Source organism: Hippocampus comes, unplaced genomic scaffold, assembly GCF_001891065.2.
Source record: "Hippocampus comes isolate QL1 unplaced genomic scaffold, H_comes_QL1_v1.1 scaffold161, whole genome shotgun sequence".
Classification (NCBI taxonomy): domain Eukaryota; kingdom Metazoa; phylum Chordata; class Actinopteri; order Syngnathiformes; family Syngnathidae; genus Hippocampus; species Hippocampus comes.
This window is the reverse complement of record NW_017806067.1, coordinates 411,461-422,760: the sequence shown is the minus strand read 5'-3', so window position 1 is coordinate 422,760 and position 11,300 is coordinate 411,461. Positions and strand designations below refer to the sequence as shown.

The 11,300-nt window shown below is 49.8% G+C and overlaps 1 protein-coding gene across 6 annotated transcripts in view; it reads right to left on the bottom strand.

Annotated features, from left to right (window-relative positions):
* The window catches only part of ppp1r12a (protein phosphatase 1, regulatory subunit 12A), a 28,877-nt gene that overhangs the window by 7,492 nt on the left and 10,085 nt on the right, over positions 1-11,300 (bottom strand). For 4 of the 6 annotated variants that reach the window (XM_019893617.1, XM_019893618.1, XM_019893620.1 and 1 more), the window contains exons 2-16: positions 8,997-9,127; positions 8,094-8,212; positions 6,559-6,718; positions 5,824-5,968; positions 5,676-5,750; positions 5,515-5,606; positions 5,281-5,447; positions 4,895-5,010; positions 3,208-3,432; positions 3,028-3,119; positions 2,741-2,854; positions 2,129-2,281; positions 1,417-1,614; positions 1,091-1,249; positions 636-726 (exon numbers count right to left, since the gene is read on the bottom strand). In XM_019893617.1, the coding sequence (XP_019749176.1) occupies positions 636-726; positions 1,091-1,249; positions 1,417-1,614; positions 2,129-2,281; positions 2,741-2,854; positions 3,028-3,119; positions 3,208-3,432; positions 4,895-5,010; positions 5,281-5,447; positions 5,515-5,606; positions 5,676-5,750; positions 5,824-5,968; positions 6,559-6,718; positions 8,094-8,212; positions 8,997-9,127 (2,037 nt within the window). Of the gene's footprint in view, positions 1-635; positions 727-1,090; positions 1,250-1,416; positions 1,615-2,128; positions 2,282-2,740; positions 2,855-3,027; positions 3,120-3,207; positions 3,433-4,894; positions 5,011-5,280; positions 5,448-5,514; positions 5,607-5,675; positions 5,751-5,823; positions 5,969-6,558; positions 6,719-8,093; positions 8,213-8,996; positions 9,128-9,696; positions 9,938-11,300 lie in introns of those variants that run through there. The other 2 variants (XM_019893623.1, XM_019893622.1) reach the window with 2 other exon arrangements.

The window sequence follows — 11,300 nt, the reverse complement described above, 5'->3', positions numbered from 1 at the left end:
TTTTAACCTTTACAGTGACTTTTCTGTCAAGCCAGTCCAATCGGAATTTATTCTTGACATTTGAGTCAATTTCTAGGATTAAAGACTCCTGATCTTTCGTCAAAATTTTCATAATTCCGCTCAAAACGATCCCAGAACAATGAATTTGCGAGACGAACAGGCCGCCATGAATCAGGTAAAGCAATATGTTACATGCAATTTGATTGGTCCAATCGCTTGTAGTTAACCAATCGCTGGGCTGTTTATAATCGAGCTAAGACTTCCGCAACAAATAATGCCTTCAGTGATCTGATTAGTTGAAGCTTTCATACACGTCCAATCGCAGGGCTGTTTACAAACGGAAAACGGAGAGACTGTTCGGGAGAGCTCGTGAAAACTCGACGATAAGGTACCTGACGGCCCCTAAAATTTTCTCAACGGATTTAGACGATTCACAAAAATGATCAATTTAAGAAATAAAACGGCGGATTTCCGCGAATCCGCGGAAAATTGCCATGTATGGTTTTTAGTTGGATGTGTTGTGTGTACGATTGGTATTTTAGGTTCAAGGTTCTGCAAAGCACTTTGTGGCTGTTATGAAAGCGCTGTAGGAATAAATTTTGGTGGGGGGGGGCGGGAGGCTTCAATCAACACACCTGGGTGGACCTCCTCGACTGACGGGCCTGTCGAGAGCGAGCTTTCCTCTGCGATTCGGACTCCTCGTCTCGTACGGGTGTCAGGTAGGACCTGAAATTGCAAATGACAAACTAAAGCACGATACATGAGTGTGGATGGTTTCAAAAGGCGGGGCCCGGCGAGCGACGCGGCTGTCAGCAAATCGAGAGAGTCCAATTGGCTCGCTGTAAACTGGCCGGTTGAGAGACGGAGTTGTGGCCCCGAACCACGATGGAGCCGGACAGTACGAGACATTCGAACAAGAGCGAGACTATCTGAAAGCTGCGCGCGATTCTGTATCGCTGCGGGACTGCAATCACATTTGCCCGTCCCAAAATAGGCACTTGACAACATTTTTGTGGGGTGGTCTCCATTATTTCCTTTCCCATATTCTGACTATGATTGCTCGTTTTGTTTCAGAGCACATTTTCTTCACCTGCGTCGTTCGGGGCCGGTGGTGGTGGTGCCGGACGTGCCGATAACGGTGGTGGCCGACGTGGTGGTGGTGGTAGAGCCAGTGTTTATGGTGGGGATGACCGCGGCAGACTCCCGCTCCCTGTCTTTTTCCCTGTCCGCGTTCTCCTCGGACCAGTACCTGTTGAGACGGCGCCCATTACACGAGCGTGTTGCAGCCAAGGCGCATTTTCGTCGCGAGATGAACAAAGACGCAGTATTTGTCCCAAGTCAATAATTTCCCGCGGCACGGTGATTGGGAGCGCAGGTTGAAAATTCGAATGAAAAGCGGTCTGACGTGGACCCGACCTGCTGGTGAGACTGGTGGAGCCAGTACGGGTGGAGGCGGAGCCCAGGCTCGAGAGGAGGCCGCGGTGGCCCATGGGCGAGGTAACTGATGATGAGGAGGTGGTGCCGGTTGTTGTTGTCGCGGACGAGACGGCCGAGGTGGTGGTGGCGCTCGTCGTCGAGGGGCTCAAGTCGTCGTATCGTCTGCCAAAAGAGCCGCTACGGGGCGGAAATTGGCGCAACGTTATCGACAAACCAAAACTTGCTGCTTCTTAGTGCTTGTGAAGTGGATGATTGCATTGGTGGTGGGAAGCAATGCCATGACTCCTTTCCAGCCCCCCTCCCAAAAAAGGCAAAAAAGTCTCCTGACTTTCTAACAATTTCAGTACGACCTTGTAATGGAACGGCAAGAATTTTGTCACTTTTTTGGCTTCAATTCAAGGAACATTTTGCTGCTCCTCCTCGTTTGTGCGCCACGGCCAACTGGGGCCAGTATGCTACCGCCACCAAACGGTGCCTTCGAGCAAGTCCAAGGCAAAAACTGCTACCTTGTATCTCAAGGTCCCACTTCAGGTTCGTATTTGTACTTCTAGTAAAGCGCGGCGTTCAGGCGTGTCAAACAACAACAAGCAAAAGGCTGCTGTGGATAGCAGACGACTCCGAGCGCATCAAGAGGAAGTGGTCCGACAGTTGCGTGTGGGACGGTGAGCGGCAGGCGGGCGTTTGGGTGTACCTGCGGTAAATGCTGTACGACTGGTAGTGGGAGGCGGGCGGCTGCCAGGGTTTAGTGTTACAGGTGTTAGGGTCCAAGCTGGAGGTGGACGAAGACTTGGCCGGCACGTCCCGCGTGCTGCCGCTCCGCCCTAGCGCCAGCGTGTGGGACGTGCTGGCGGGGGGAGGGGGGGTGGCAGGCGGGTGGAAGAAGCATGTTAGCAGTGGAGACGTGCGCACGCACACACACACATATATGAACAAACAAACACATTTGTGACACTTTAGTCGCATTCATGTCACACAGGTGACCTGCTGAATTTGAGGCCGTCTGGCTGCTTTGCTGCTTCACTAACTGCACATGTGTGCACTTTTGTTCTCAATTACTGACTGTCTTTTGATTTTCGTGTCATATATGATGTCATAAAATCCCTGTAAATACTTGTCTGAGCCAGTGGCGTCCACGAAAAGCCCCGACGTGTGGCGGATGCAACATATGTCAGGCAGCTGACTTTGTGAAAGCGTTTTCCCTGAAACCTTGGCAACGCCATGGCCGCGGCAAGAAGCGCATGAAGAGCAAGGAGCAGCTCCTGCTGGTGGTCTCAGGGCGACGGCGGCGGTGTTGGTGGCTAACCTTCGCTGGTAGCTGGGGGTTCTGTTAGTGGAGGTGGTTCCTTCGCTGTTCTTCAGGTCGTCATCCCAGCGCCGCCGGGTGTACGAGCCGCTACGAATCAGCGAGGTCGAGTCCCTGTGGAGGCAGGCGCCATGCTTGCTGACGTTGCTACGGCTGCCGTTGTGCCTATTGCTCCCCGCTCCTTCCCTCAATCCTGTGCTCTCACGCTCACCTAACCCGTGTCCTCTTCCACCTCCCCCCCATCAAGAAATGTTTCCCCACTCCTGGTGGGAGTTACGTTCTTTCACCTGTTTTCCTTCTCGTCGACATCTGATGCACTGGCCAGCCTCCTGGGAATGGTTGGTGCCACATAGGCGAGCCGAGTCGACTTGTCCTTCTCCTGTGCAAAGTTTCAGAGTTTGCCACACATCCAGTAAATGCTCAATCTTTGTGACGGGGGAGAGGAGGGGGCCTTCCCGCGCACAGACCTTGTCTTTGTTATCCAGCGAGGAGGAGAGGCGCGGGCTGGAGGCCGAGCGCATCACTCCCGTGGTGGTGTCCTTCTCCCGCTGCGCCTCTTTGGTGGCCGTGATCTCCGCCAGCGCCCCGTAGCTGCCCGTTTTCCGCAGCCCCTGGCGCCACGACGCCGGCGACTCGTCCTTGCGCTCCTCCTCCACTTTGGACGACGCCTTGGTGCTGGGTTGCGTGGCCACCTGGGAAGAAAGAGGCAACGTGAGTCACATTTCAATTGCAGAAAGTGCAACGATCCAGGTTAAGAATCGGGTTTTCGGGACATGCCTGTTAAGAGGATCACATCGAACCCGTCTAACTGTACTTCCATCATGGCAGAGGTGGGAGTAAGTCACATGTGTGCAAATCATTAGTCTCAAGTCCTTTCAGTTTCAAGCAAGTCAAATGGAGGACGCTCAAAATTTCAAAATCATTCCTTGGGTTAAGCAAGTCAAGCCATACAGCAGATATTCGATGCACAGTGGCCACTTTGGCACTCAGAACCTGTGGTTATGTTCCTCAGTCAGAAAATTGGTGACTCAAGTCTCCCACCTCTGCTTCATGCTAACTTTATCAAAGCAACATTAATCGTGCTCAGAAATCTTTTCAACAAGCAACATAAGTCACACCAAAAAAAAAAAAAAAAAAGGAAAAAAGCACAAACGAAGTGGATCCGATGAATGTCAGTGTCACGCAGGACAGACAGGACGGTTTTGAGGGGGTCTTTGTTTAGTACAGGTGCATGAGAGAAGAGAAAATCGCGGTGCACACCACCAAACTGGCCTCACCGTTGCTTTTTTGGGCACTAGAGAAATGCCAGTTTTGCGCAAGCCTTGACGCCACAATGCGGGACAGCCCGGCTCCGCCGCGGGCATGACGGGAGCAACACAATCAAACTACAACCAACCCAAGACACAGAGCCAGCGGATGCAGACCGCAAGAGAGGAGGGGGGGCGGGGGCAAGAGAGAGAGAGAGAGAGACGGGAGCAGGTTGAGAGGATAAGACTGAAGCAGCGGCAAAAGAAACACTTTGTAGCAAGGACAGACTTTGTCTTTGAGGTCTACTAACACCACACTTCATTACTGCCAAGTGCCAAACTCAGGAAACATTGTGTCATTGGGACATTTGTTTCCAATGAAGATGAATGCGTGGGTTACTAGGCTTCAAAAGAAGGAAAAAAAAAACCAACAAAACATTTGCATGAAAAAGAAGAAAAACCTGCAGCCAGCAAAATGAATCATATCAAAGAGAAGAGGAGCCGGCCTTGGATTTGCAAGAGCAATCATGAAGGAGGAGGCATGCAATCGCCAGGGCCACTTCAGCGACGCCAACACGTTTGTTAGACAACCTTCATTTTCAAATCGCAAGGTACTACTGTTCTACAAAACACTCCCAACACATCTCGAAAAATGCTTCTTTGACTACAAATACCATCTGTACGTGTCCATTTTACCAACAGAGGGCAGCATCTGCAAATGAGGATGAAGTGAATGCTGGCCCTGCACTTCTGCAGGGCCAGCATTCACTTAGTGCTGCAACTCACAGCACTGGAGAACATTTTTTTTTTGCCAACTAATTCAGTGTCCTTCAATCTCAGAAAAGGTTGAAATGTGTTTGGTTTGTGCACCTCCTTCAGGTTTTTGGAAGCATTTGGTGCACGGTACCTTTTTAGTTGGCGACGAGGGGCTGGTGAGCTGGCTGGTGGCGGAGGAGACGGTGATGCTGGTCGGGGCAGGCATCATGGTGCTGTTGCCCACCGATGCCGAAGGTTTGCTTTTATCTAGAAAGAGGATGAAGTCGGAGTTAGCCAGTTTACAACAAGACGAAAGCAACGCGCAGACGAGGGCTGGGCAATATGACATTTCCGAAATCTCCTCTCACGTGCATGCTTGGTTCATTGTTTGGACTGCTATGAAGCGGTGGGCAAGTCAGAGTTCAATTCAAGATCGATTGATTCAAGATTATTTTTCCGTAACTTCGGGAGCTCCAGAAATTGTTTGGAAGACATGAACTCCGCCAGCCCCCGTTTGCAGACGGACGGAGGACTTGCCCGTTTCGTTCTCCGACTCGGAATCTTCCTCCTCCTCTTCTTCGCTGGAGCAGCTGGATTCATCTTTCTTGCCTTCCTCTTCCTCCTCCTCCTCATCCACCTTCTCGGGCTCCAGGGTCTCGATCCGTGGGGCGCTCTTCTCCGGCTCCAGCAGTAGCGTTTCTTTGCTGCGGCGCAGGCATTTTTAGCGCCTTGAGCGCCGGCGGCGTGAGCAAAATGCCTCACTTTGATTACCTCTTTAATGGCTTCAGTGATTGGTTGTTGTCCCCCGTGGTGGTGGTTTCAATCAGAGGAGACTTCTTGTCGTCTTTCTTCTCGCTCATCAGCTGGAATGAAGACTGAAAATGAGACTGCGCATTCAATCGATGATGAGCGGCATTGGCGGAAACTCTTACCAGATTTTGTTTCTTTTGAAGCTCTTCCAGGTATCCCAGAACATCTTCATCCGACACGTCAAAAGGCGTCTGGCCCTGATGCACAATGCAATCATGACTTGAACAAAAACAAAACAAAATGGACACACTGCATATCGGGGACACAAACCATTTTATTAATGACGTCCATGTCGCAAAGATTCTCCACGAGTATCCTGCAGGCCTCCTCTTTGCCCCAGTGTGCCGCCGCGTGCAGAGGAGTCCAGCCGTCGTAGTCCTTAATATTTACATCATACCCCGCTTGGATTAAAAGCCTGTGGAATACAAAAAGCAGAACGGCAACAATCATGAGTATTTTCTTGCACTTTTTGGGTGGGTTCAAATACGCGTAGACTAAGTTCAAAACTAGGTTTGAGTCGGTTTCGATGTGTTGGAAGTGTGCGGGAGGGCTATTTCAAGGCTTGAACTACTCTTGAACATGCACAGGTTGCATGTACCTTCTGCCATATTGTTGAACAGCATTTCATTGTTCCGCCTGTCGCTAAATGCCACTGGCATAGCTTGACAGATGAAGGCAGATCCTTCATTTGTGTTCAATAAATCATTGTGGGAACGTCGGAGTGAAATTGGATCATTTCCCTTGGCACACCTGATGATCTCTCACCGCAAAGTGGTTGGGAAGGACCGGTTTAAGGAGCCAAATGAAAGACTAATGGCTAATTTGATCACATTTGTACCCTTGTCTCATTAAGCGAACATCTGAGACGGCGCATCAACCCGTGGCAGCGGACCATCCTGGCTGGCTTCCTGAACCAGGTGGACACACAGCTGCGGTCCACCAACATCGCGTGCACGTCACTGGCCCTCTGAGGGCCGTCCGGTTGTCGGGGCCCAGAGCGCTTACTTTAAAACCTCCACGTAGCCCTTGGCGGCAGCCACATGGAGCGCCGTTCCTCCAGACTTGGCGTGGCGGATGTCCTGGATCTGGCCGCTGTTGACCCACTGGCGGGCGTCGCGCAGCATGACGCGCTCCTCCTCCTTGCGGGCCGCCTCGATGTCCACGCCTGCCAGACAGAGGGGAGGGAGGGGGAAAAAAAAAAGGGGGGCGGGACCCGTGAGCTCCAAGTCTTTGTCGCTTGTGTTTACGGTTGGTGCGCTTGTTGTGGTTTGCAGTGTGCGTTTGGTAGCCAATGTTCTGTCAACGTGACGGTGAGTTAGCGGCCAGTTAAGTGGGTCAATGTGTCAGCACGATACACCAAACAGGCCTGCTTTGTCTCTCGATACACCTGATCCGCTCGCTAAACTCAATCTGCGGAAAAGGGGAGCGACCTGTTCGCTGATTGGTACGACACGAAAACAGTGAGCTGAGGAGAGAACCGGCCCAGGAGCCACGACGTGCAGCAGGCAGTGTATTTGAAAATTTCTTTCTCCAGGAATGCTGGTGAAAAGTTGCATCAGGATGCATGCGAATTAACTCTTGCAACACAGTTTTTCCAAAATAATGGCGCTGAGACTGCAAGTGAGCAACAACGGGACCGGACAGGATGTCGGGAGTGGAGCGATGGCCTGGCGGGTTGTCCCGTGATCTCTTGGGAAGTTGCCTACACAGCGTCTATAAAAAGCAGGGAGCCTAATGGTCTCTAAGTAGGACTGCACAATGACAGCCAGCCAGCAGAGGAACTGGCAGCAGTTCAAAGCTGACGACATTTTTTTGGTGCTTTTTTTTTTTTTTTTTTTTTTTGGGGGGATTTTTTTTTTTTTTTGGGGGGATTTTTTTTTTTTTTTGGGGGGATTTTTTTTTTTTTTTGGGGGGATTTTTTTTTTTTTTTGGGGGGATTTTTTTTTTTTTTTGGGGGGATTTTTTTTTTTTTTTGGGGGGATTTTTTTTTTTTTTTGGGGGGATTTTTTTTTTTTTTTGGGGGGATTTTTTTTTTTTTTTGGGGGGATTTTTTTTTTTTTTTGGGGGGATTTTTTTTTTTTTTTGGGGGGATTTTTTTTTTTTTTTGGGGGGATTTTTTTTTTTTTTTGGGGGGATTTTTTTTTTTTTTTTTTTTTTTTAAACCAGGAGAACACATCACATGGCAAGCGATTCTTCATTGCCGCGGCGTTTGGCAGGGTTGCCCTTCCACACCGAACCGCTCCAAGCAGGCCTTGACGCAGCGGAGGGCACAGTCATCATCTCAGGCCGAGAATAGAGAAGATGTGACTTTTCAGAGAAGTTACTATGATGTAAGCGGGTGGAAAAAGGAGCAGGTGACTGACAGTTAGTGAGAAGTGAGCAACACATCTATGCATGACATACTGCGCGGGGGCCCCCTAATCCCGATATGCTCGCCACTTTTAGAAACGGTGCGATGTTCGTGGATAAGGCCCCACCCTCCAAAATTCTGCTAAAATTAGCCCTCTGTCAAACAACGGAGGAGTCAGTTGCATCTGTACCTTGTCGGTTGATCTCATTCTGCAGGAGCTCTTCCATGGCCTCCTCTTCGGCGATGTCCAGCGGCGTCTCACCCTCGCTGTTGACCACGCCCACGCTGGCCCCTTGGCTGATGAGGTACCTGCCATTCACGACAGTTTCAGCGAGGCGAGCCATGGAGGGAACGCGGGCGGGAGCAAAGAGGCAGTGGCGTTTTTTTGCACGGGCGACGACCTCGGGGGCTGCGCGCGCTCATCGGGTGGCGATCAGAATGCAGACTGAGCCACTACTCCATTGAGTGTCATGCGAAATATGGGAAATCGATGGATGGATAGATCGCGTTATGAAATGAAAACAACACATCCATTTGAACCGAATATAAAATCATTGATCATCTCAAAGGACCTTCGAATGTGTAAATGCTCCGCGCGGCTGATTCAAGAACGGAACAGACTCTCGGGCCACGCTTTGCCCCTTTGACTCCTTGCTCCGCATCTCAAGATTGGCTGCTTTGTGGGCCGAATCTGTTGTTTGCTGGCTTGCCGGACTAAAAAGAGCCTTCTTCTTCTTCCCTCTGTGACACAGCGTCTCCATTAGTCACCCGTCTGACCAGCGACTTGACCCTTTGCTTTCACTCGTGGCTCCACTTCTCAGTTCCACTTTTCCCTGCATGTGTATTGTGCTGAAATTCTCTCCCGACGCTTCCCAAAAACCGTGGCTAAATGTGTCGCCTGGCCGTACGGCAACAGCAAATCAGGTCAGGAAAGGGGAACTGAGCACTCCTTTGAGCCTGTTTTGATATCCGTCTGATAACATCGGTCCGCTTAACTGAAAAGGAGTGACCCTGATCTCCTCGGACGAGATCGCATCGGTTCAAAAAGAAACACATAGGCCACGTTGTGCCGTTGGCGGCGACGACCACTCACTCTGCGATGCCCAGGTACCCGCAGGAGGCGGCGGCGTGGAGGGGGATCCAGCCCTCGTTGTCGGGTTGGTTGATGCTGGCCCCGTGCGTCACCAGGAACGTCACCATGTCTGGGTTGTCGTCGATGCAGGCCTGTGGAGGGTGGGGGGGGAGACGCCCAATCAGCCACTTTGCATGACACGCCAATAGCATTTCTGAAAACGTCATTACAACAAGACGCATATGAGTCACTAAAAGTAAATCGGCTTGTTCATTGGACGTTGTGTGGAAGAGCTTGTTATTGATCACCCTGGCACGATATGTTGCTGACGCCGATACAAGAGCAAAGATGCACTCGTTGCCCAATTAAGTAGAAATGGATCGTCAATCAGTGCACCATCCATCACACCCTGGACTGGTCACCAGCCAACATTGGGGCACATACACCAACACTGGACTGGTCAGCGGCCAATACGCTAATTGAAACAACAACAACAACAAATCTCCAATACGACCAGCCTGACATCTATCTTCCTGGTAGGTCATCTCTCACCTGCAAAAGCTGTGGGAGGAATTGCAGAGCAACTGAGAACTGTGAGGCAAATGGACAAAGCACTCACCACCGTGCTGCCTGATATTACAACACGATTTATGGAATAAACGTGAACTCAGAGCTACACTGTCCTCACAATTACTACAGTACTCATAAAAATCCAACTCACCCACCATCCTTCAACACAGCGCCTGGACTGTCTCTTTCTCTCTCTCTCTCCTTCTCTGCCGGGGTTGCTATGACAACAAAGTCATTGACAACAGATAGACGCACGCACGCACACAGAGTGGCCTCACGTTCAGGGCACACGTCGATCTGCCTGCAATCCTTGTCCAAATTTGGTGGGTTTGCACGGCCGTAGATGGCCACGGCTGCCGAGCATCCACGCTCAGCTTATCTCGCTGAGCGTGCGTGTGCGTGCAAGCAATATCTTTTGCTCCAGGTGGACAACAAGAAAAAATAAATAACATCTCTCAATCTGGAGGATTTCATGTGCCCGGAGGGACAATCACACACACTAGATTTGCCTTTCGAGAGCAGGGGCGTCAAACTCAAGAATAAGATTGCATCACTTTTTCCTTGTTCAAGACCAAGCATGAAAAATCTGAAGCAAATGCAGAGGCAATTATGTAATGGGATTAATGGGGTTCCCATGCAGAACGTATTAGGTGAGAGACAACAAGTCGAACTGAATCGCCACATGTTGGTCGATAAACAGGACAGCTGACGTCATGGTGAGCTAGTTGTTCAAAGAAAAAAATAATCCAGCGTCATTTGAATGGCCAAATAACGCTTAGGCTATTTTTTCCCCAAATGCCATTATTGTTGTTTTTAACAGCATGATGATAATAATAATACCTTGTTGGGCAGGCCTGCCGCCTTCATTTCCTAAAAAGAAGAAACTACTGATGTTGCGCTTTGCGAAAAAGTAAAAATTTCAGCCATGGACATTTTATTTTGAAATCGTCATTCAACGTCTTCCCATTTGCACAAACAATTTCAAAGTGGTTTGTTTTACATTTTGTTCCCTTCCGAACTTTTAACCAAGGTAGGCACCAAACACGGATATTTGGCCTATTTTTTACACCCTAAACAATGCTATATTTGCAGCGCCACTTTGACACTTGCGCTGCAGAGGCTAGCGAAAGACTGTTAGCAGCCTGATGAAATGAGCCAGTCGAGAAGGATGCGCGCAGCCAACTTCATCGAGTGACAAAGGCCATCAGGCTGCACACAGCGGAGTATTCAAAGCTGCGGTGAGTCACTCTCCAGCAAACACACTGTCATTCAAACCTGTTTAGCCGGTGCGAGGGAGGCTTTGGCGCGCAAGCAACCCGCAAGATGGGCAATGCAAAGTAAGCGTAAAGGCACAAACGCGCCGGTTGATCGGCCAACGGACAGCAATGACACGAAACATCCGTTGAAAACGATTTCTAATGTCGCCATTAGTCACGAGCAGAGACATGTCACAAGTCACCTGTGGAATTTGGATGCTAAAGGCAAAACCCCACTACAAATGGATGACTTGGAGAAAAAAAACAAAACAAGCCACTCCATAAATGCTGACTTTTCATTTTTCTGACAACCAACCACAGATATGTCAAGGTTTTTTGAAGGCAGACCGATTGACTTTGCATTATTTCTTGAGGAGATCATATCAAATGTGAGACAAGAATTTTTTTTTTTTTTTTTGGGAGGCGGGAAGGGGGGGGGGGGCATCGTTTGTAAACTGGATTGAAAAGCATTTCCACATTTTTGGTATTTTTGGGATTT